Source organism: Lepisosteus oculatus, chromosome 11 (assembly GCF_040954835.1).
Source record: "Lepisosteus oculatus isolate fLepOcu1 chromosome 11, fLepOcu1.hap2, whole genome shotgun sequence".
NCBI classification, from domain to species: domain Eukaryota; kingdom Metazoa; phylum Chordata; class Actinopteri; order Semionotiformes; family Lepisosteidae; genus Lepisosteus; species Lepisosteus oculatus.
The window spans coordinates 4,452,818-4,478,129 of NC_090706.1; the positions used below are offsets into that span (position 1 = coordinate 4,452,818).

Consider the following 25,312-nt stretch of genomic DNA (forward strand, 5'->3'; position numbering starts at 1 on the left):
TCCGCATGGCGAGCTGTTGCCAAGCACGTGTTAGGGAGGAGACCCGATATAGCCAGCCCATGTGAAGAGCCACTTGCTAATGATGGCTGGCTGTCTGTGGGCCCAGAAGGCCCAGTTTGTGTCTGCCTTCAGAACCTAGCCCAGTGGTTCTCAATCCTGGTCCTGCTGGACACCCATATATGCTAATTTTAGTTCCAACAGGGCCCTTAATCACCGGTGTTTACTGCTCTTTGGAAATGATCGATCTGCCTGTTGAGGTTTTTTTTTTTTTTGCGGTAATGTCATCCATTTCCTAGTGCCAGTATTTGCTTCTACCATAAGTAACAATTTGATACATGTTTGTTTAGACTGGAGAAGCCAAACCAGCTCCGATACTGCACCGGACTCGAGTAATGGGTTTTATACATTTAAACCATTGCAAAGCGAACATAAAAAAAACCCACAAAAACGCTTAAAAATAAAGCAATTCAAGCTCTCAGGTGAAACGCCGGGCAGAGTTAAACGGTCATGCAGTTTGTGACACAGTGTTTACCAGCGGCAGAGCGAAAGCGCGGGAGCGTTTGACAGACTTGCAAAACAAAACGGCCTTTTACTGTTTATCCTTTTTAATTGTAAATACCCCCGCGGGATTATCATGCAAGGAAGGAACCTATTTCAAGTTCCCTAATGAACTGCGGCATGAGCAAGGCTGGTGGGGGTGATTGTATGTTAGAATAATAGAGGTTTTAATTAATTTTTACACTCCTCTGCCGTCATCAGACAGATGGCCAGCCCTCTCCTTCAGGGAATCGGTCAAGCCTGCTTGCTGCCCGTCACTGAACTGGCCTTCATGCGAGAGGGAATAACACGTGTTTGACAAAGCCCCAGCCAAGTTCTGTTCTTTTAACGTAGAAGTCATTTTAGTGCCTGGAGTATTTCCTGCGGTAGCTGCGCTGCACCGGAGACTGATGAAGCCAAATTCGCCAGTCGCCTTCATAGGTGAACAAAACGGTGATGGCGAAGATGCGGGCACCTTGTTTGAACATTTCGATTGTTCCTATTTTTCCGAGAAAAAAAATCCTGAAAGCGTGCCCTGTCGTGTTCGCGCCCCCATACAAAGTTAGGCTTGCATTGTTCCTTTTTTATAAAAAAAAAAAAAGAAAATCCAAATAAGATGGTTAGCTACAATCGTTTATGAAACTCGGCGAGATGAGAAGGGGTTCTCATTTATGCGATGACGACCCTCCCACCGCTTCACAGAAGAGCGAACAGAAAGGAAAAGACAGAAAGGGGCAATTAAAATGACTGAACGCGACGCAGCAGAGTGAACAAGTGCAGGAAAGAGTTGAACATGCGTCTGGAAACGCTATTGGAGGTGAAGGTGGACATCTCTGCAGGCTGCCCCGGTCGTTGGCAGTGGCAAACCAGTTTGCTAAATTGAATTGCGAGATGGTCCTGGGAGCTGCAGTAGTTATTAAGATAGCAAATGATAGTTATTAAGATAATGGGTGTTTTTTTTTCCAGGCCTTAACAGCTCAATATCACTGACCTTCCATGCGATTTATCTACTTATTTATACAAAAGTAATGACTGCAACGAAAACCATTTTATGTTCTTTTGTGGGTTTTTTTTTTTTGTGCTCCGCCAGGAAATGTGTATTAGAGGCTGTCAGGCTTGAGAATCTCACTTTTCAGAGTTTTGTGTGAGAAATTCTTTCTTTCTTTTTTTTTCTTCTTCTGCTGCACGCGACATGGCACAGCTACGCTGGGCCCAGGCGGCCCAGCCCGAGTGTCTGTGGGCCCAGGCGGCTGGAACTCATAAAGCTCTATTGTTGTGCTGCACAGCCCCTGCATTTGTGAACTCCGGCTTGTGGCTAACTTTTAAACATGCTTTCGCTGTCAGAATGGCCAATCTGGTGGCTCAAGTGGGATGAAGCTGGGGGACAGAGCCCAGAGTTGCTCGCTGATATTGTTGGAGTAAAGCTCAGAGGGGCAGGGCTGTTTTAACTCCATGTCGTTTTTTGTGAAAGTCTGCTAGAGGTCTTGACAGAGTACTTTTTGCTAAGCTTCTGCAGAATTCGGATGGCAAGCACAGTACAGTTTGCCTTTTGAAATGCCAAGGAGTATAGTTTTAAAAATTCAAGATTGACTTTTTAAAGAAAAAAAAACTAAACCAGAACAGAGCTACAAGGTTTATTTTCTGTGGGATCACCCTTTATGTTGGAGTAATATGCCCTTCAGAAAAAGAAACTTCTTGTCACTAACCCTTAGCTGTATAAACTGAAATGCCAGCTGCATCGAACAGTCATCGAACTAGAGCAAAACTGCTAAAGAATGTAAAAATAGACACCAGAAAACTATTCAAGTAAAATTAGGCACTGACGCAGAGCCCGTTCAGTTATGCCTTCGTGAAATGCATCCTCATTAAACTAACCTTTTAATGACCTCATCAAGAACAGTTTGATTTTTTCAATATGGGATTAGAATTAAGCTGACCTAAGTAATTAAATAGAAAGCTGAAGAAAAGCTTTAAGTATTTTTCCTTATTAATTAACGCTCTGCAAGATGAAATGTAAAAGAAACTTATTTGCAAGGCAAGAGAGAGGGAGGAGTTCTTCACACGTAGACTCATTGTTCGGGTTTTCCTTGTTAGTCAGATTCAAAACCGTTTTTAATTCACAGAGTAATTCTTTCCTGGCTGCATAATGGAGAACCATGAGACCTGGATCACAGAGAGAATCAATGTATCATTATTCACCCCCTGCTAGCAAACCCCAGCCATATACCTAAATATCCCATTAACCATTTCATGGCTGATCTTGCAGACAGTGCCAGGGAAGATCAGGTATCGTAGGTGAAGTCCGTATTTTTTCTTTTTCCGTATCGATTTGTTTTTAGCCTAAGTGGTCCTCAGATGATGGAGACCTTAAGGACTGAGAAAGGTTGAAAATGTTGTCCTTGTCTCCCTCCACGACCTTGTAGCTTACGTTCAAAATTATTTTACTAAATGGTGTGATGAGTTATCTTTGAAGTTTAATGTTTTGAAAACAAAGGGATTGGTCATTGATTTTAGAACAAATGCAACACCCGTCCAGCCTACTGTAATTAACGGTCAGACTCTAGAAATTGTCAAGAGCTACATAATTTGGGAAACAATTTAAATCAAATCTTAAATATCCTCCACAAACAAAGGGTTGTTAAGAAGACCAAGAGCATTATGGAGTGTCTCACCCCCTCTATTGTGAATTTACGCTACTTCCATCTGGGAGATTCCTCTGAGTTCAATGGTGTAAAAGTAATAGACTCAGGAAATATTTCACCGGCACCTTAAAAATAATGTAAAATAACTCTCTTTTATCTCCTGTAGCAGTATTGTACTGCCTTCTCTGTTGGTCCTGTCTGCCTTCCTTGTTGTATCGGACTTTGCCATAAAACAATATTCCCCCAGAAAAGCTTGAGTTGAAAAAAATTGCACAGCATTTTAATACACCTGTAAGTCATTTGCCTTCTACAGGAACCAGTCCTGGTCAGTGCTGACTGCGTAATTTTCTTTCCCCACAGATGGCCTGAAATCGGAGGACAGACAGAAACTGGCCAAGGAGAGGAGAGAAGAGAGAGCCAAATATTTGGGTGAGGAGAACAAGGTGTAAGAAATACACCTGAGAAGTACTGTCGTTACTGTGCAAGAGGAGCCAACTGCACAGGAAAAAATATTTCTATACGTTTGTGGAGGGAGGCCGTTCCTTGGTTTGTTTTAAATCCTTCTCCGAGAATGTTTCAGATTAGCACCAAAATCCTTCATCGGTTGGAGTGCTGCGTACGCGCCTCTGGCTGATCACGTGTTGTGGTGAGAATCCAGAAATCTCTCGGAAGGAAAATCATTTTTCCAGCTTTGGGGGGAAAAAGCGGAAATGAACAGGAAGCGTACAGTATGTGGCGTGTGATCCGAGGAGCTGTTGGATGTGTATAGAGTTTTGTGAGGTTAATTTTTTCCAGTGTTATCTTGATACTGCGTGTAATCATTCAGAAATACCACCCCTCCACAGAGGAGCGTTTTTAGATATTTTAATTTGCCTTGTTAACTGATGCCTTTTAATAAATTAACAAAGATATTATATTGCATTCACTAACTAGTACCTCTCAAGATCTCGTTTTGTTTCTGTGTAACTGATACTGGCATATGTATAAAAACATTGAGTAAACTAAATTCCATGCTTTCTTCACATTTACCTAAATATTTGGACATTTCTTTTAAAGTGCTTGCATTTTGCCAGACTAGACCCATTTTCATCTTCTGTTGTAACTGTGGTCATTATCTTAAAAATCAAAAGCTTAAAAAAAACAGAATAATTGCTATTTTTCAAAAGGCTGTCATTAACGCTATGGCACCTAAGAAGAGCGCCTTTTTTGTGTCACTGGTGATGGGCACAACAAATCCCTTTTTCATGAAATGAAAACCACTTTCACTTTGTTTTTTTTTTCGTTCCTCAGAGCAACGTAGCATGACGCAAGGTAAGCAGACCACATATTCTGGTGTCAGTAGAAATCTGTGGTGGTGGTTGTTTTCATTTGTAGAACAGTGGTTGTGGAGATCTTTGTGTTGTGTTTGTATCTTTCCAGTGATCACCCACCTTCCTCTTGCCTTTTGTTCGATTTCCAGTCTCCTTTCAGTTCCTGTGTAGATTGCTTTCCAAATCTCCCCTCTTCCCTTTATTAGTGGTAATAAAAAAAGTTCACTTTAGCTCGAAGAAAATAGGTCTAAATCACAATTCGCTTTTTCTTCCGATCTCCGGCACACCTAATTAAACACTCTTCGAGAACACTGGGCTGAAACATTGATCTTTTTACATTTGATTTTTTAAGTGTGATGGACTTTTTGTTAAATTATTGTTTCATGTTACCTTTCCCAGTATTTAACAGTCAGCCATCCTAGTAAAAAATACTTAATGCGTTGTCGACCCTTGAAGAAAGCTCTACAGCTGAAATGTTTTATTTTTTTCTACTTTTCAGTGTGGATTTGACCTCTGCTTCTCCCTTCGTAGCCAACACTCTCTGATGCAGATCCTAGTTGTAAAAGCATAGCTCTGGTTATTAATAAAATGCTCGTAGGTCAGAAAGCAGTCTTGCATTGGGCATGCAGGATGAATGTATTGTATAACACACTTTTGAGAGGACTGGAATAAACCATTGACTTTCAGGTCAATGAAAGTCTGTATTGGCGGTTTTCTCAGCTCATTTTGGAGGCTCAGCGCTGATTGGAGGAGAGGCGTGTCCCTCACCAGCAGCAGCAGGGGAAGGCAGGGGTAACTTGTGTCACCAAGAGCTGACACAGCCCTGGCCGAGCAATCCCAGCCTACCTCTGGCAGGGCTCAGCCAGTCCTGTGCCATTGCCTGGCTATCCCAGTCAGTCAGCTAGTGACCAGAGTTCTGTGTCCTAGAGTGTAGTTTTCAAGAAGGGAATGAAGAATGCAGCTTAGGAAACGATATAATTCATGAATTATCAAATTTTAGTCACAATAATTAACGTCTGGGTTTGAAGTCACAAAAATCTCATAAAGCTTTAGAAACAAAAACGTTTTACTGTTGTTTCCTCAGAAGAACTTTTCTTCAGAGGGTGAACAGGTTCATGGAGGCAGTTTAATCCTCCATGCTTCATTAGGGTAATTATCAGTTCGTTTTTCCACCCTCAGGAAACCTTACTGACAATGCATCATTTTACTCCAGACTGAGGGTCTCGGCAGTGCTGCTTTGCTTTCTGCTAATCTATGCCTGAATAATTTGTTAATATCAAGGCTCAGTCATGGATTTTAAGTATTATGTGGTAAAAAAGTGATTTACACAGAGATCCCATTATCGCAGCTGTCAGAGGTCAAACTTGATAATGGCACAGTTTTAATGAGAATATTTCATCTGGTTCGTATTGTGGTGTGCTACAGTAAATGTTTCTTCCCCCTCTTATTTGCATAGTAAAAATTGCTGTTGACGGACAGCTTGTTCTACATGAGTACATGAAATGTAATCATTAACCAATGTGACGGCTGTTCATGTTGCCTGCTTTATTCTTTGAAAATAGGCACTGAAGTATTTAGCTGTGCTTGTTTTAGTAGCTCCTCTTAACTTAAAGAAGGGCATGAGACACTTTTCAAAACAAGCAGTAAAAAAAGGCTTAAAACACAAGGAGTAATAGACTGGGCCTTAAGTGCAGTCAAGTAGACTTGATTAGTCAAAGCCCGAACTGAGTAATGTGTGAAATAACGTGGATTGTTTTCCAGTTTGGGCCATTTTTTATAATGGTAAAAAAATAATGCCGGTTTCTCTTCATGCTGGCAAGGGTGTAGAATTCATGCTGTTTCTCTCTGCTTCCCCCAGCTGTATGTAGGCGAACAGAGGACAGTTTGTCTTTCACAGGCAAAGCTGCAAGTTTTGCTTATATAAGCTGTAGAGTCAGAAATACAATTCCTCACCTACAGTTTTACTTAGTACTTATCTTAGTGCGTGGAGCAATGTTTAAACCCATCTTGGCTTAAGTGAATTAAAGTTTTTTTTTTCTCATAGGGCATCTCTTTTCAACTCTAAATAAAACAAAGGTTTTGGTAAATCTATAGCAAAGTGCAAAACATATGCAGATCATCCATGGAGTATCTCCATCAGAACTATTAAGGGATTAATATTCCTTGCCAGAATTAAAATGCAAGATCAAGATCCCAGATCAGGATTTCAGCAAGAGAATCTTTACTCCTCAAGGAATTGTGATTTAGACAGCTCGACACACAGCTTGCATGCTCTTTCATCTCCTTATCTTCATCTCCTGTTCCTGTCCAGTGAGCCAGGTATGCAGTCAGAGGAATCTCCATACCTCCGCAGGAAAACCTGTTGTCCGCATACTTCAAGTTCACTGTACTGTACCGTTCATTGTGCTTATGTCCAAAGGGAATTTCATTATTCATATGCTCTTATCATTTCTGGACTAATGCTGTTTTCATAGTGGTGGTGGCACAGGGGATTATGTAAAGCCTTGCGGTAATTTTAATGTTGAAGATGGTGATGTTTTATAAAAGGTATTTTGGTGCAGTGAGCTTCTTCTCTCTGTTTCAGGCATTGGGCATTCCATTTCTCTCCACTTGTTTGTGGGTTTTTTATATTATAAATTTATAATTGCTAGGTACTTGGGTTATCCACTGACTTGAACAACCAGTTGTATTTTTTTTTTCACATCTCGGCCTGTGGGTGCTATCCCCATGTCTCTGCACAGGAGACTCACTGACCGTCCCACCTTCGAGCCCCTCAACTCAACGCATTATAGACAGCACAGACCTGTACTGAAGGCCCAGTGCTGATTTTAGGAGAGACGCGTCTCTTGTCAATAGAACTCGTACCTGGGGAGTCAAAGCTGAGCCCAGAGAGCTGTGCCTGAGTAATCCCGTCCTACCCTCACAGGTGCCACCCATTGGAAGATCCCAGTCACAATTTGTTAGTGACGAGACCCAGATCACCCTTGGGTGATTGGCGTTAATGATTGAGCCACTAAGGGGGCTCCTGTAACTGGGCTTGTGCTTCCATGCTGCCAGCAAAACATCCATCCATCCATTTTCAAACCACAAGATCCAATTCAGCCAGAGCGAGTCCCAGCAAGCAATGGGCGCAAGGTGAGATACACCCTGGACACCAGTCCATCAGAGGACAGACACACTCACACCAGGGCCAGGTTCCCTACCAGTATGTCTTTGGACAGTGGGAGGAAACCCGTGCAACCCGTGGAACAAGCTTCGGTCCCTTTAGAGAGGAACACTTAAGGAACATGCTGCTGAGTCTGAAGAGCTCATATTTACTCCTGGAGCAGATGGCCATTGATCACGTGGCAACAGTTGACATCATGTGGTCCCCAGAGATGCTCTATGGGATATAGACAAATAAAATGTGAATATTAGCCACTTTGTCTTGACTTCAGTACAAGTAGTGAGTCCCTCACCCAACAAATACAAGAAAGTATGATAACCGGCTTCCCCATCGGAGTGTAGGAAGTTAAGTGTTGTGTAGGATGTAGGTGTTAAACCTCTTGAGAAAGGCTATAGATCTTTGTTGTGGCATGAGGAGCAGCTACAGGATGTACTCTGTTTCTAGTAATATGTTTTGGAAAATGTAGAAAAAAACAGGTGTGGTGCCCTGTTACCACAGATGGAGTTCCTACCCAGTCTTGAATACGGAATGTGTTGTTCTTTTCTGTTCAGACATGTAAGTGAAAGAAAATGCAAAAGCACTGTGTTTTATGTCCTAGCAGTTGTTAAGGAAGAAGCTCTTTGGAGTTCTTCTAGTTCCATCTTCCATATCTTTAACTTTTATAAGGGTGCCCTTGAGCCTAGAGATTAGAAGTTGTAGTTCAGCTTTTACAGTTTTTATTTTAATGACCCAAATAAGAACATTAGAAAAGTCCTCAAGTAAGAGAAGGCTATTTGTAACCCTTTTAGCTCATGTGGTTTTGAGAAGGTGATGGAAAAGATCTCACTGCGCCATTTCTTGAAATACACTGGGTACTGCATAGCTTGTTCCAGACCACCACTGCCCCCTGTGGCACTGAAGTTGGTGCTGTTATGGCTGGTATGTAATAATTCTATTAGGTGCCTCATTTTAGTTATAAACTTCTTTACAAACCTATGATTAGAGATATTTGGTCAAATTAGTGTCACAGAAAGGGAAAAGATGAAGCGTGTAAATCATATGTCTATGCATCTGCACTTAGCATTTACTTAAATTAGAAAAAATGAGACTGAAACTGCATTGCTAATATTAGGCTCCATATCTAGACCGAGATGGTCTCTGTTGGCATGCTTTAGAGGATTATAAATGTTTGATGAGGGCTGAGACTCCACTGGGCACAGCTCATGACTATTTAATGGCCTTTTAAGACCCAGATGCAGTAGGAGTGCTGGATTTTAAAAGACGAGCAGTCAGGAAGATGGGATTTCCTGCTCCCTCACAGGAGAAAGGCTCCTCTTTTCTTTCGGACCATAAGGAAATCCAATTGTTGCCAGTGGTGTAACCCCGGAAAAGCTTAACAGCAGAAGCATAGTTTGCCTGACTCTTCATCCGCTGACTGTGGGATCAACTTTGACCTGTTAAGAATTCAGCAGGCCATTTTTCTTCTCTGTTGCGACGAACAAGACAATTGAGACAATTGAAGCTTTTTTAATAATTATAAATGAGAGGAGAAATGCTTTTGACAGGCATAGGTCTGCAAATTGCAGTTTAAATTGCATTAAGTCCAAAATGAAAGCTTTTAACTGGAGACATCTGTGGTGTCATGGAGACCTCCAGTAGAGGATACCTTGTCTGTACCGGAGAGCAGCCTGTTTCTGAGCACGCGTGATGCCGATTAAGACTCTCAGTCTGGAGGCTGCAGATTTTCAGAGTCACCCCAGAGCCTTTGCAGTTTCTCTGCACACACCAGACAATCTCATCTTCCCTAAGGGGTACACTACTAATCAATCAGCTGAAGAGCCATTAGAAATTAGGAGATGCCTCACAGGGAAACCCCCTATTGATAGTTCTTGTCTTGTGTGGAAAATCAGTAGTCATTAAGCTTTACTGAAATATCAGCTCCTACTGATTTGATGTAATTACTAATTTAATTAGAATTAGGTCTGAGCACATATACTGCCATTAAAAGCTTGTCATGTTCATAAGCTTTAATTACATAGGACTTGCATGGGTGCTGTAAAACTGTTTAGAATGCTATTTATCATCAACCTTTGGACCTCCACTCTCCATTAAAGACAGTATTTTGTACATTTTGCTGGGTTTCTGCTGTGGTAACCACATGACCCCCCCCCCCCCCCCCCCCCCCCACACACACACACACACACACACACCTCCTCCACAAAAAACTGCAGGAAGCTTTCTTATAAATGTCAGCTTGCTTCCAAGCTTTGTTCTGCGAGGTAGGAAAAAGCTGCTTTAGAAAACTCGGGATAACTGTCATATTAATCTTACTTTTTCCGTCCTACATCTTTGAGCTCTTCAAACACAGATATGTTAAAAAGTTAAAATCCGGTAATTGCCTTGTTTAGGGCTCTTGATAGGATTAAAACATTAAATTGTCAATCTAGTTACATTACCCTAACTCTGTTGTAAATCCTCTTAGTGCAATGAAAAAATTGATATTCTATTACGATTTTGTCCGCTTTTACTGGTTAATGCAAAGCAGAGCTAGGTTTCATCTAATACTGGGCTTTGGGGCACTGACTGAGGGTCACTATTTAAATTACAGATAAAGCACACAGTGTAACCACCTGGGAAACTGATGCCAGTGGGAATTGCCTTTTAGACTGTGTGCCGATGGGCAAAGACTCATTAAGAGCTACATCTCCCTGCAACTCACAACTGGCAGCCCACTGAAGCGAAGCTGTGTGTGAGCCTGGCCAGTACCTGGATGGGAGACCTCCTGGGAACGCTAAGGTTGCTGCTGAAAGAGGTGTTGGTGGGGCCAGTAGGGGGCGCTCACTACTATTATTATTATTATTATTATTATTATTATTATTATTATTATTATTATTATTATTATTATAAGAAGTGTGAAGGACTAACTCTCTGCCATTATCTGCCCAGGCGTAAACAGTAACAGAGTAACAGACGCTTCTTTCCCAGTGTTCATTGTTCTGTGTCCTTGAAGGCACTCCTTAGGTCATTCCATTCAGATGGGAAGGGGGGGGTTCCCAGTAACTGTTCCTAGGGGGAAGGTTGTCACTTCCTCTGCCAAGCAGAGTTTGAGGCAAGTTCAAGTGGTCCTGTTCTCCTTTGGCATTCATTCATTCACATCTCCTGTTTTCTGAATGGAACCTCTTAATGAATCTGATCACTTACTTATTAGACATTTGGGAGATTTTCAAAGTATGTAAACCACTTAGAAATCATCAACTTGTTATGAACTTTCAATACCCAATCAAGCAAAGTCTTAATTCAGTGAAGAGTAAAATAAAATAATGGGGGACTTTTTTTTTTTTTTACAACGATGACACTAATTAGTAATAGATGACTAGGTTTTTTGTTTTACTTTGTTTACAAAAGTGTTTTTTCTCATTTTTTTACTTTTCTTCTTGAGTCAGTCTCTAGGCAGAATACCATGCAGCAGCTACTGATAGAGCTCCCAGCTGTGAGAGGAACTGTGTGATTCACCCATGCTGCATTTCTACGAATCACAAAAGAAGCATTTAGTAGCTTTTGGGGGGCAAATAAAAGGGCATTTATTGTCTGAGTACATGATATCCAAATATATTGATTCAATTCTGTCTTAAGGGGGAAGAAAGTGAAATGTAGTTGAGTGCATGAATTGCAGGTCTTTAATCGCCTGACGAGTTCTCTGTCCTGCTTGAGCCACCTGGAATGCAGGAGAGAACATCAGGCATTTATCGGATCCCAGTAATGTTCAAAGGAAAATAATGATCCAGTGTATTTCACAACTAAGACTCCTGCTTTCTCGTGAGTAAAGAGAGGGAAAGGTAGTCTACATCTTCACTTCATAGTTTCGTGTTTGTGTTCTATGAATTTGTGACATCTGGCCTCCATCTGACAGCACAGCACCCACTGGCGTCTGGAAGTGTGTTATATATATATAAGGACAGAAGACAATGCTACAAAAACAGGAAATTACCCTCTGAGGCACACTGTCCCAGCACACAGGCAGCATAGCTAGAGCAACAGATATACAGATGGTGTGAAGCAGGAGTTTAATTCAAGGAAATGATAATGAGAGTTTAATTATATTTGAAACTACCAGGGAAGAGAAACCTAGTCTCTCGAGGAAAAATAAACTGATGTCTAGGCTTAGCTGTTTCCCTCATTATCATGTGATCATTTGAATGTTTAAGCATGATGGTAATTCATTAATTCATTCTTGCTTGTAACTGTAATGTAGAGAACTGTCTTAGGAAAATAATATTTTTTATATGGGCAGTTATTATTTTAATTTATTTGTGTTCCATATTTATCTCAAAACGGTCTGAGTAAATTGTATCCAAGTATGTTCTGTCTTAAGGGTGAGGAAGGTAAAACACAGGAACAATATTTTGCAGTATGAATTCTTTCTGGTCGTTGTGTGCTCTTAGAAGTGGTCCTCAGATACAAAGTGTCTTCTGTAGTATCATATGGACATACGGCTGTAACTTGGAAACCTTCAATGTCCGTCTGTGCACTGAAGCATTCTGGTAGTTGTAGTTCTGGCGGCGGAGTTTAGCTCTCCCACTTACCTTAAGAAGCTAAAATGACCGTGACACAGTGTAACTGTCCCCGGTCTTTCCGCAGCTGCCAAGAAGACGCAGTGGCTGGAGAAAGAGGAGAAAGCCAGACAGCTGCGCGAGAAACAGCTGGACGACCGCAGAAAGAAGCTGGAGGAGCAGAGGCTGAAGGCCGAGAAACGCAGGGCGGCGCTGGAGGAGAGGCAGCGGCAGAAGCTGGAGAAAAACAAGGTGAGGGGCGAGACGGAGGGGAACTTGGAAAAGTACATTCGCTCTGGCCGGACCAAAGTCATGATCGTTATTTGGTCGGTTATGTGTTTTTCATCTTAAGTGAATAAGGGGAAAATGGAATACTTTTGCTCAGTTAATAACTGGGAAGTTGGAGCCTACGAACCTCTACATCTCCTGCTGCTAACAAGTTATAAGTCCTGCTTACCAGCATCGTGAAGCGATGCTCCTGCTGGCTTTCAGCACAGGACAGGAGCGAGGCGACAGAAACTCTGTGGGTCTGTCCCGCTGCCCACAGCTTCCTCAGGCATCGAAGTGGGTTCCTAAGCCATGGTCAAGGGGGAAAAAAAACTGAAGCAGAATGAGAGAAGTGATGACCGGTGATTTGTTTGTTATAAAGAAAACCCAAATGTTCATTTGAGTCTGAGCTAGTTCCCGTGACAGTTGAGGATACAAAGGCGGTTCTCATGGTTTGCCTTTTGATTTAGAGAAAAGAAGCGTCAGAAGAAGAAATACTGAGCCCCGTGGTCTAGGTTTTGCCCATTGATGGTGCTTCCTCACCGCTGTGGTGGCCACGACGGCACGCTTAGTATTTTGGGGGCGATGGGAAGGGGCTGGAGTGAGCCCCCGTGAGGAAAGGCTTGGTTTCCGTTCGGCTGCCTTTGCACTTCCTCAGGAACTGTCACTTCCATGAGTGAGGTGTCACATTCCTTGCGTTTCCCCGTCGAGCTGCATTTCGAGGGCTTTCCTTGGGCGGGTTCTGGCTGCTGTGTTCGTAGACCCATGCTTGTGAGAGTACAGACTGAATCTGTCCTTAAGAAGCCAGGCCCTATGACTAACACTGAATATAAAGTTGAAAAGCGGGGGGGGCATTGTTCCCTTCGTCCATGGTTGTAGGAAAACTTCTGGGATTTCTTTTCCTGGTATGTCTCAGCCTTGTTCAGGGCATCTTCATTATTGTTCTGGAGCAGAGGTTATCAATCTTGTCAGCTAAAGCACCTAACAAAGGGGTCTGGCATGAATTACTTCGTCTTTCTGGTTGTATCCTCCCACTTGATCAAATGTGCATTTTGGGGTGGGGCCCTCAAATAATTTAATTTGATAAGAGTGTCAACTTTCATCGGTTTTTAATTCTACTGTGTTTACAAAAACTTGTCTGCATAACATTTATTAATAATAATACCCTTACACTTCTATAGTGCTTTTCTGGACACTCCACTCAAAGCGCTTTACAGGTAATGGGGACTCCCCTCCACCACCAGTGTGCAGCCCCACCTGGATGATGCGACGGCAGCCATAGTGCACCAGTACGCTCCCCACACACCAATTCTCAGTGGGGAGGAGAGCAGTTCAGAGATAGAGATTAGGTGCAAACATCACTGAAGTGAGCAGATGAGATGTTACTGAACGTGACTTTCAGTAGCAGGGCATCGTAGATTTGGAACAGGGGAAAGGGTGTGGGCAAGGTTTAAAGATCATGCAGCTGGTAATCGGTGTCATGTACCAGTGTAGACTTTCTGTGGGCTCTGGACCACTCGTCCTGCACAGAGGAACGCCGCAGAAATGGAGGAGCTGATCAATGCCCGTGTTAGAGACCAAGAACAGGGCTATGTTTTCGAGAAAAGCATTTCACCTCGAAACCTGTCCTTGCTTCTAGTCTGTGCTGAGGGTTTGTGTATCTTTGATCCCCAGGAGAGATACGAAGCCGCCATTCAGAGATCTGCAAAGAAAACATGGGCAGAAATCCGCCAGCAGAGGTGGTCTTGGGCAGGAGGCCTTAGCCAGAACTCGCAGAAGGAAGGTGAGTGGTGCAGTCAGGAGCTCTGCTTTAGAGGCTCACATCACAACCGTTTTACAGGGCAGAGTTCAAGGCTGACGTGCAAATTTGACTCTGCTTTCAAAATCTCCTAGTAAAAGCTTAACTAAAGCTAAGCTACAGCTAAGCTGTAAAAATATCTCCCTTAAGTATTTTTTCTCTTGTCTGTGCATATTTGGAATGAGAGCATATTTGAATCCAGGGGCCTGTGAAAGCTATGAAAACCACCATCTAAGACTTCAAGTGAAATGCATTTTGGAGTCTTCTTAGAGTAAAACACCTATAATTCAGGTTTCAGCATGCACCTGGAATGTATTTTTAAACTATAATGTCAAGCAAAACTCTTTCTGCCACTGAGATGAATCAGCTTCAACCTTTATCATAAGGTATCATTTATCATTTAGCATTTTATCATAAGACCCTTCCTGAAGACAAACTGTGAAGGCACTCGTTCCTCCGGGCCAGAATGTCAGGATCTAATGCTGCAGTGTGTTGGCAGGGGCACTGTGCTGTAGAACGTGCCATCCTTCCCATGATCCTGACTGCTTGGCTACTTATTAACATGCGTATGTGCACATGGCCTTAAGGGTCCTGCAGCCCTGACATCTTTATAATAGTTTGTTTCTGTGTGCAGCGGATTTTAAACCCTGTAATAGAAGAAAGCTATTTATGTCTCTTTCAGGAAGTGAGATGTAAAGGTCTTCGATACTTAATACCTGAATTACAGCATTGATAAGCACTGTTTAGTTTTTCAAACTGGGTGCTTACAGTACCTGTTTGGGTGCGTCTTTGTTCTTCTGATGCTTGCATTATTAAAGTGGTATTTTGTGAATTTCCATGAATCTTTTGCATGACTGATTCCTTTATTCACTGTCTTTGTCTGGTTCTTGGGTGTGGCAGTATGAGAATGAATTGCTTTGGTTTCCTGGTGGCAGGTATTGAAATTAACCTTCCTTTCCTGCAGTTGTTTAATGATGCTTGCCTAATTACTTACTTAGCTCATAACTGGATTGTTGTGACTCTGTTCATACAGGTTTTATGTACTTAAATTATGAGGAATTTCACACTGATATTTCCAGTGTGCAGTGGATTGCTAGATTTCTTTGTAGCTGACAGCTTTAATAGTTGATTTCTTACTGCTTCCAAGTATATGAGGTGTAAAAGGAAATGCTAAACGTTATTACTGTTGCACATCATGTTCTTTGTGAGAAAGGAAACTTAACTGGGTGCACTGGATTCATCTTCTCTCCAGTTCTTGGAAACAAAAGTAATAGACTTGACCAGGGACGTACTGGGTCAGAGCAGGGTCTACCTCCTACCAAAACATGGCATGTGAAGACATCTCATTCGGCATGCCAGCCCTTTTCACATTGTGCTCTTCACAGATCATTAACCTTACCAGATCTCCTCCCTGCCTTGGCATCTTACTGTGCCCATATCTCAATATTGAACATTGCATTTGTTTTTTTTGGCAAAAATGTTGCTGACTCCTGGGCTATCAGTTAAGGACATCTAGCTTAACTGATAGGTAAAAACCAAGGCTACAAGAGATCTGAGCTGTAATACAACAAAACAGGACAAAACCTTGAGCCTGCATCACTGTTACTGAAATGACTTGGCAGTTGTACTTGGGTGTCTATGCATTGGAAAAACTGGATGAGTTTAAATCTCCCCTGCTTATTTTCTCTCTGACATAGGGAGAAGACTCTCTCCTTCTTTTAGAGTTAATATAACTGCACAACATGCATTAAGAGCTTTCCCTGTGTGATGTCACTTTGACTTCCTGTTTTTGAAGAGTGCCGAATGCGGACTTGAATGGCCACACAGCAGGGCTGGAATTGGGAAAGGAGCCATGGAGCATGCTGGGAAATCTCCTTAAATTATATCCCAGGCCTCTCAGAAGAGAAAATCAAAGAAACATGCAAGTGGAAGGCTGCCTTTGCTATGTATAAAGTTATTCACTGAAAACAATTTGGTGTGACTCAGATGTAACGTGTCACACCCTTTTTAACATCTGGACTCTTTCTTGATATGGTGCAGTAAAATGTGAAGTTGGAGTCCCCGAGATCAGATTTCAGCTATAGATTTTATGATTCCTGGACCAAGGTCCTTCTCTTATTGCTTGTGCACATATTTCGATTGATCACATGTTGGGTGGGACTGGGATGGGGGACTGTGTCTGGCCTATTGCTACAGAACACCACAGGATGTCAGTGTATCTCCAGTCCAGTGTTAATGAGGTTACAAGTCACTCCTCTTTATTGGTGTTATATTACTTGCCAATCTGTATCGAAAGCCGTCTTAGTTACATGGAGTTCTTACAGATGTTTCAAAGCTGACCAAGAACTGATTTAATAATGTCACTGGTTGTACTGCTAAAGACTGTTGCTTGCACTTCAAGTCTTTTTTTCTTTTTGCATTCAGGGGTGTGAGTCATTTTAAAATGGGTAATTCTGGGTGGTTTGTTTCTCCTCTGTGCTTTGTTTCTGAAGCGGTCTGTAAAAGGCCTAATCTTTCTTTCTGTGACTGGGAGGGTTTCGTTTCTACTTTTGGCAGCTGGTTTCCTCTCCCGTTCTGCGTGTCCTTTCTCAGCGATGGTTGTGCAGCAACCAGTTTTAACTGATAGCTTGCAGGCCGATCCCAGGCTGCCCTGATTCTCCAGCAGGCTCCTTCTCTTCCACATCCTTTTGGTTTTTCTTCTCTTGGGATAGGGCAGGGGGCTGTGGCACACCTTTATCCTACAAGTGCTGGGAATCTGGATCAAATCTAACCATGGGGTTGAAGCCGATACCCTGGCTTCTTTCACTCAATGGCTGGATGAGCTCCTCGGCTCAATACCAACCAGATGGGCCAAATTGTCTCGTCCTGTTTGTAACTGTCCTTAAGTCTTCTGAAACTCCTGAGGGAAAAGCTTCCTTTTCATGCCACGAAGACCAGGTTACATAGCGTGAGGACCCCCCTCATGATCACCCCTTTCCCCTCAGAGGCCAGTGTTGTGAACGGTGTTGTTTATACGTTTCCTCAGGTACAGGCAGATGTTCGATGTCAGCGGTGAACCTCCCTAAACATGTGGATTCCGTTATAAACAAGAGGCTGTCCAAGTCCTCTGCCACCCTCTGGAATTCGCCAAACAGAAGTAAGAAAAGCTTGTTTGGCCCCCCTTCCTGCTCTAATGTCAACTTCACCAGACTTTCCAAATCCCTCCTACCTCCATGATTTTTTTAAATCGCCTGCCAATGCTCGATGGTGATTATTTTTCCATTCCCATCCCTGTCTTCAAAATTTTACCTGCATTGTGATTGTTTTTTTTTTAGAAAAAAAATCCCGCACTTTCCGTTTTTTTCCAGATATATTTTAAGTCCTTTCACTGCACATTTCCTATTTACATTTTTGGTTTCCTCCTGCATTTTTTTCACCTTGAATGTGTTGAGCTGGTGTTCGTCTTATGATATTCGTGGGTGATGGTGGTGGTTTGTAAATCTGAATTTAATCATTGGATTTAACCTGGACAGCAGTAAGCTGTTATGCATCTACAAAGCCCGTTACACAATGGGAGTGTGAGATGTGCCACAGGCCGAGCTGACAGGGGCCTATGCCGTGCTGTGGGAGGTGAGTGCTGACCGCTCTGCGGATGACCTGTGGATTTGGAAGGGCCGAACAGCACCAATTTACTCCAACACGTCTTCAGAGGTTACAGCCTGGGAAAACGAAGGAAGAGAAATGAACAAGTCTCTCATTTCTGACTTTCATTTAGCTAGTGTGAAACCTAAAAGCCTAAGAAGATTTTATTTCCTGTGTTCAAGGTGTATGCAAACAAAGAATGGTACTTGTTTACAGACTGAGTGGTGTGTGAACATGTTCACCATGGGAAACGACATTAGAAAATTTCAAATTGTAGATGAAGCAGACCTGTAATACGGTTCATTGGATACAATTGTAATATTTAACCCATGGTTAATCTCACTGAGGCTAATTATCTTAACTGACTGAATTGTTACCTCAGCTGTCCAGGTCTGAGTTTTAGATGTGAAAATAACACATCGTAGAAAGCAGTAGCCATAGCAACCAGCCTTTTTTTCATGTTGCGGTGAAAGCCTGCATCATTAGAAGAGACATGAGAACTAAGAGGGGTCACGAACAGTCAACTATCATCCAGATCTTTATACTCGTGGCTTTCCTCCATGTTGCCCAGCAACCAGTGAAACATATCACAATATTTCCAGTCTAAAAATATAGAACGAGCTGGCCAGGAAAGTTTTCCACAGGGCTCTGGCTCGTTCGAGGAGCATGGATGATGGGGTTTCCAACTGATTTAACAAAGCAGGTGGCACTACCTGGGGGAGTTCTTGTGGGCCAGGCCTGCGTTTTTCACCTTTTGGTGGCACTTCAGTTAATCCAGTCTGCCTTCAGCGTCTTTCGAATCGGTATCTGCTTTAACAACCTGAAACGTTAGCTGACCTCTGGCGTTTTTTTCAGGGTGATGTATGTTTTGCACTGCCTGAGGACTCTTTAAGAAAAGAAGAAAAAAAAACAGAGTCTTCCCCCTGCAGAGAATCGCCCGAGTAACCTCTTATCGATCTCGGCTTTCTAGACATGCTCTTTCTTTCTGAGGAGCGCCGACAGTTCCGTTTGCTCCCTCGATTTCTTGCTGCCCTTCAGCTTCGTTTCAGACGCGGTCGAGACGCACACTCTGTCGGGCCCCGTCTCGAAACACTCGAGCCTTGACGTTTCTGCTGGAGCATCGTTGGTACAGTTGAAAGGGAGATTTGGCCGGTTTTGAAAACTTCAGTCCTCTTCATTTTTTCCTTCCCTTTTTTGGTTTACTCATAGAGGTATTGGTTCCAAATGATGAATCTCAGGGTAAAGTAGCTTTCAGGTTGGTCTGTATGATAGCACCTGAATTCAAGGCTGTTTTTGACTGGAAACTGCTATGGGTTCCTTAGTAGGAAATCCTCAGGAAATGATCGTATTGCAGTGAGCACACAGACAAGTTGACTAAGAATTTTAAATTAAGGAGCATCCTGATAAAAACCTTAAAGAATAAGGTTTGGAAAAAAGTACATGAATCATACTGATGCTGCATCAGTAAAAGAAAAAACATCCAGAGTGGATACTTGTGTAAATTAAGAACAGTGTTCATCAGTAAAGCAACATTACTGCTGTATAGTTCCTGTAATAAAATGCTAACTAGGCCAGACTGCTTGAATTCATTTTTCTTTTTGGAGTCAAATACAGCCTGAAATCTTTCTGCACCATCTGCAGAAATAGTATGTGAGAGGCAGTGCACTTCAGGATGTGATTGCTGGCAGAGTATATTAAGAACAGCTCGAAGGTGACCCTTCTGCTAAAATACTTCAGAGATGCTGTTCAGTAAGGCTTTTCTTCACTTGGCAATTAGCGTTCATTAAACAGTGCCTCTGGTATTGACTTTTTTCACTTCAGGTTTTTGAACGAGACGGACAAAAATTCAAAAGCTGAATATGAGCTTGACGTTTTAATGGCAATTGATCAGCCTGTCTTTCCCCTACTGTTCCCTTGCATTGATGTAAGGTTTTGATTATTTGTTAATGGCGTTTTAATGTTGCCAGTCTGTGGGGCTCTTTTAAGTGCTCCATCTGTGAGGACTGAGCAAGCTGTTTTTTTTTTGTTTTTTTTTTCTGAAGATATTTTATAACCTCATTAAGGAACCTGCTCCTTAGTTTGTTTAATTAGGACAATTTATTTAAAGCAGAATATACATCTTAGTATGTGGCAGAAAACCGATATTAAGAATCATTTTTATTGAATAACCATTTTGCGAAGCTGTTTGTCTGTTGTTCCTACAGGTCCATGTGGACCAGCTTACTCTCAGTGAAATAATCTTCTTTCGTTGTTTATTGGAGATAAAAGGAACAGGATGCACACTCAGTTCATGTAACTGTAGTTATTAGTCTCTGGGATTTCACATCCCTGAACTGCTAGAATGGTGGAATTGCTTTGTTATGAAGTAGAAATCGGTGTTTTTCGCTCATCCCCTGACAGCACTGAGTATCTGTAGGACTTGTAGTGAGAGACTATTGATGTCTGCTTGAACACTCTGTCAGGTTTTCTTACCTGAGGGGTTTATTTCCGTTGTAAGGGAGGTATTTCCTGTGTACAGCCATCCCTGAGTGTCTGCACCTCCGTTCGTGACGGGCTCCAGGGTTTGGTGTTCCGGCTCGGGGGTTCGGGCACTGGTGTTCAGGCTCTGAGGTTTGAGCTCTAGGGTTCAGGGTTCGGGCTCTGGGCTCTGGGGTTCAGGGTTCGGGCTCTGGGCTCTGGGGTTCAGGGTTCAGGGGTGGATACACTGGAAAGCCCTGCACTCCATGTTCATTGTGCTGCCGTGTCTCAGCCCGCAGCCTACAGCTCAGCCCCTGGGAGAGCAGCATTGTGGACCGGCTGATGACGCCCACCCTGTCCTTCCTGGCCCGCAGCCGCAGCGCCGCCACCCTGCTGGGCAGCGGGAAAGACGCGCGTGAGTCCGTCTCCGACACGCACACTGCCTGAGCCTGGTGTTCAGTCTCATCAACTTCATCATTTACTGGAGCAGGGATACTGTAGAAAATACTCATCTGTCTTAATGAGGCATCCCTTCCCTTATTATTCATTAGCTTTTATTTGAACAATTTTAAAGGCAACTATTTAGTTTTGCGATGAGAAAGTGTTTTTTTTTTTTGGATGGGGGGGGGCATGAAATCATATTCATAGTAACAACCCTAGTTACCGTGGAGATAAGACCAAGCGGACGAATGTGGGGCCCCATAGGTGATGGTCTCCATTTTAACTGGTCGCCCCGTTTCCTCCACAGTCTCGCCCCTGTGTCCTCGGTCGGCGTCCGCCAGCCCTCTCGCCCCCTGCAATAACCACAGAGCCCATCACCGCTGCTCCGACCGCTGGAAGGTGTCGGCCAGCACCCCTGACATCACCCAGCGCCGGAGGCGGGACTCCACACCGGTGAGTGGCGCCGGGCGCCTTGCTAGCCCAGTCTCTCCCAGAGCCCGGCAGCCGCGGTATGGACGGTACGCGCCTCGGAGTCTCTCTCAGGCTGGAGTCAGGATGTCCACACACACACGTAGTATACAAAACACCAAGCACAGCAAGGGCGCTTCTGAAGACTGCGCCAGGGGTTCTTACAGGTGTTTCCACTGTAAAAGGCCATTTCTTCTGCTGTAATAGGCATAGCTCTCTTCATCGCAGATGTTCTGTAAGGTTCACTGATTCCCACAGAGAATTCACCTCTAAGAGCCTTATTCTGGGAAAGAAGGTTATATCTGTTTTAACCATCTCTACAGTCTGTTCAGCCCCAGCCTCTCTTCAGTGTTTCAAAACCAAACTGGCTAAGCCCATACATTTATAAAAGGGCTTCCACACAAACTGAGACAATTCGTGCCAATTAACGAATATCAACAGCAGCGGTAGCTTAATCATTTTTGACCTTTTAATGACACATTACCAGTGTAACTGCCCAGGACGTCAGGAACGTCAGGTTGACGTGAGTACGCTGCCAACAGCTGTATTGGCACCAGATTGAAAAATAGCTCATTCTTTGAGAAAACCCTCGTTTGCTGACCGTGTATTCCCCAGGGCTTATTAGAGAATTCCGGTTTATTATCCCTGTGGGTGCGGACAAGGTTCCCAGTCACATTAGTGGGGATGAGAGGGTTTGTCTTCCCTTGGGAAGGTTGGGATTCTCTTGGCAGACTTCAGCGTGATGCCGGCGCTTGCTTACTTAAGGGACCCGTTCTAAAAGGATTGCTCTCGTTTCCGGTTTCCGAAAGATGGAGAAAAAGAAAAAAGAGAAGAAAGACAAGGAACGGGAAAATGAAAAAGAGAAGCACGCCCTCGCAAAGGAAAAGGTGCTGAAGAAGAGGCAGTCTTTGCCAAGCATGAAACACAGAATAGAGACCAGGTACGTTGCTTCTCTCCTGGAGAGTTGTCAGACAGGTATTCCTTGCGGACTCTGTTGCTTTAATAGGAAGCTGAGTACAAGAGAGTTTTAAAACAATAGGAAGTATTCAAGAACAGCTAATTATTTTGGTTACTGCTCTTTAAGTTATTTGAGCTTATTTAGTTAAGTATCTACAAAATGGTTGAGTAGATTCATCTAGACTCCTACTGTACATCTCTTTGTGTTTTAGGCAATAAAATTATGTACAGAAGGCATCTCCCATTGTATCATAGAAATAGTTAAGTCTTTATTACCTCTGATTATATGATTTACGAACATTTTCAGGAAAAAATAATGTTACTCATTCCTAACGAGGCATCTCTTCCCTTGATTGACATTTGCGTCCATTGTAATCTCACAATCAAAGGGATTTTTATTTAAGCAATACTGACTGGACTGGAGTTTTGTTTTCCATTAGATCCCATTGTCTGGTCTTTGCTTCCATTACATACCGCTTACATTAACCAGGTGAATGAGTGTTAATTTCCTTCGGGCTCTCGGTAAAACTCTCAGTAAAAGCTGCCGTTTTGTCAAATCTGACCCCGTGTTTTGTTACAGCCCTCGTGGAGTTTGCAGGTGTGTGGATTTCAGCCACATTTTTGTGTTGGGGGAAGCTGTGAAATGCCGATTTTTTGCTCAGTGAGGTGTTGATTTCAGAAACGGGAGTCTGTCGTTGTTTTTTCGTGTCTCGGCTGTCTCCTTCTACACGTGACGTTATGGAGTTGTGGAAAATAATCCGCGGCGTTGTCTTCTTCAGCAGTCCAGCGTCCAAGAACCGTCCTTCTTCGCCGTCGACGCCGAAGGCGCGGCCTGCTTCCCCCAGCCCCGCGGTGTCCCCAAAACCCCCCTCCCCCCGGGGCCCCCCGCCGGTCCCCAGGACCCGCGGCAAGAAGCCCAGGACCCCAGGCCGGGCGGAGGAGCTGGCAGCCTCTCCCGTCGCCGTGGAGAAGGCAAAGGAGTCGCGCAGGCCCGGCACGCCGGAGGAGGCCAGAGGTGAGGTCTTTTCAAGTACTAAAATTCCTAGTTGCTTAAAAGCACGTGCTGGGAGTCTCTCGTTTTCTTTCCTAAGGAGATTGCTGAACAAAAAAACTGAACAATCTCAGACCGTCTGGCAATTAGTGCCATTTACAGCGGCAGGTATTAATCAGTGGTTTACCAATTACTGGAAACGGAAATCAGCTGGCTTTGTTATTAGTGGGGAAAACGCTCTGCTGTTGTGTTGATGCAAATTGCTTTAATAACTTAATTCAGGATAATAGTGAGCTGAAAATCTCTAGATTTCTGTTTTAGACTAATTATAGTGCATTAAAACTACATCAAACACAAGTCACAAAGGATTAATTGTTAGACGACAACATTGCATTTCCAAATTAAATTTGAGTTATTTTAAACACTAGGGACTTAAACAGAGGGCACTACATGGAGGATTTAAGACCCAGAAATGTTTACACAACTGTAGGGAAGCTATGGCCTAATTGCAGTACTTTCGGCCATGTAAGAAGGATCTGAACTTATTACACCACAGACAACAAGAGACGCATTGTTTTTGTTTTCTTGTCCTATCTTTGGCCTTCCCAGGCTTGCCCACGGTCCCAGCCATTGTTGTGTCCTCAGCCCCGGGAACGCCCCCTTCTGTGGCTCCACGAATCACAGCCCCCGCCTCCGCCCCATCCCCCTCAGTCCCTGAGCAAACCCCGCCTCCCGTGGCCACCCCCACCACTCCGGCCAGCAAGCCCATGGCTGGGACCACTGACCCGGAGGAAGCTGCCAGGATCCTGGCTGAGAAACGCCGGCAGGCCCGCGAGCAGAGGGAGAGAGATGAGCAGGAGAGGAGGGAGAAGGAGGAGAGAGAGAGGTAAGCAATTCTGTTCTAGTACTAGGCTGGAGAATTTGCTTACAGTAGGAACAGTAATGGCTTTTTACCAATTTGCTAATGTCATGCAACAGTCTGTTACTTACCTTTTTTAAGGGGATTAAATTAATATGAATAAGTTCATTATAGGTTAAGGAGTTTCTAGAAGTGAAACTGCATTAGCAGTAGTAGTAACAAAAGGGATTGCATCAGAATAGCATGTCCTTTTCATTATCGAGTCTAATATCTAATTATCCTTCTGTGAAGAAAGATGAATGTCACTTCACTTTGAATCTGCAAAGCGTTAAAATGTTAGCTTTGAAAACCAAGAACATGTGTCATACAGGTATGTCATTTAAGATTGTTTCTACTGTTTGCCCCGGACTGAGTCTAGCTTTGATCACTGAACAGGTAAATGTTATGAAAACACTACCATTGAATGCTTCTAGACTTCATCTGCTCTGGGATTGGGCCAGACCTTGTCCCTCAGTAACCCCTTGCCTTTGAACCTCCAGACTGACTGAAGCAAACCCGGTCTGGATTGAGATGGAAACAGGCAACCAACTATTTTTCAAACCAGTTCATCTCAAATGCTGGTTAATCACCCTTTTATTTAATGGTGTAGTTAAATTGTATTGAGAGTTCAATGTGACCTGCATTTCCAAATCCAAAGTCTTCTGAGGTTAGTTCCTAAACTGGTCATCTTGGCAGTTTATGCTTGTAAGTGCCTTGACTTTGTTAGGCCCTGTTTTTGTTGAAAACACACCTAGCCAAGAATTGACTTGAATTGATTTTACATTTATTCATCGGGCAGGCAGGTGCATCTGGTCATGATACAGAGGGTGCAGGTCATGGTATCATAAAACAGCAACAAAACCCCCCCGCCAAAAATAACAAAACCAGTAAGGGCAGTGATTTTTAGGCTCTTGAATCTCACGCAGTGCTGCTTGACAGACAGGAAACGGTAACAAAAGAGCACAGTCAGTAAGTGAGGGTTAGTCGCTGGCCCCTGGAGTAAGGGACATCCTGGAGAGATGACTTTCCAGCTTCTTCCAGGCCTTGGCGAGTCTGCGGTTCTGACGGTGGCAGCTAGGTTGTTTCACCACTAGGGGGCAGCACAGAGCATAGTCGGGGGCCTGGGATTTGCTCGCCCTTGGCCTCGGCAGTGCCGGTTGGCCTGAGGAGCCGGATCTCGGAGCCGCAGCAGGAACGGAGGGGGAAACGAGGTCACCCGGGGGGCCAAAC

At 43.5% G+C, this 25,312-nt stretch overlaps 1 protein-coding gene across 6 annotated transcripts in view; it reads left to right on the forward strand.

The window, feature by feature from the left end:
- Positions 1-25,312, forward strand: part of map7d1a (MAP7 domain containing 1a) — a 62,342-nt gene that overhangs the window by 28,043 nt on the left and 8,987 nt on the right. For 2 of the 6 annotated variants that reach the window (XM_069195429.1, XM_069195430.1), the window contains exons 3-12: positions 3,540-3,608; positions 4,470-4,490; positions 12,273-12,436; positions 14,126-14,234; positions 17,275-17,385; positions 20,620-20,742; positions 21,076-21,221; positions 22,046-22,176; positions 22,973-23,208; positions 23,794-24,070. In XM_069195429.1, coding sequence (XP_069051530.1) covers positions 3,540-3,608; positions 4,470-4,490; positions 12,273-12,436; positions 14,126-14,234; positions 17,275-17,385; positions 20,620-20,742; positions 21,076-21,221; positions 22,046-22,176; positions 22,973-23,208; positions 23,794-24,070 — 1,387 coding nt within the window. The remainder of the gene's footprint in view (positions 1-3,539; positions 3,609-4,469; positions 4,491-12,272; positions 12,437-14,125; positions 14,235-17,274; positions 17,386-20,619; positions 20,743-21,075; positions 21,222-22,045; positions 22,177-22,972; positions 23,209-23,793; positions 24,071-25,312) is intronic. The other 4 variants (XM_069195431.1, XM_069195432.1, XM_069195433.1 and 1 more) reach the window with 4 other exon arrangements.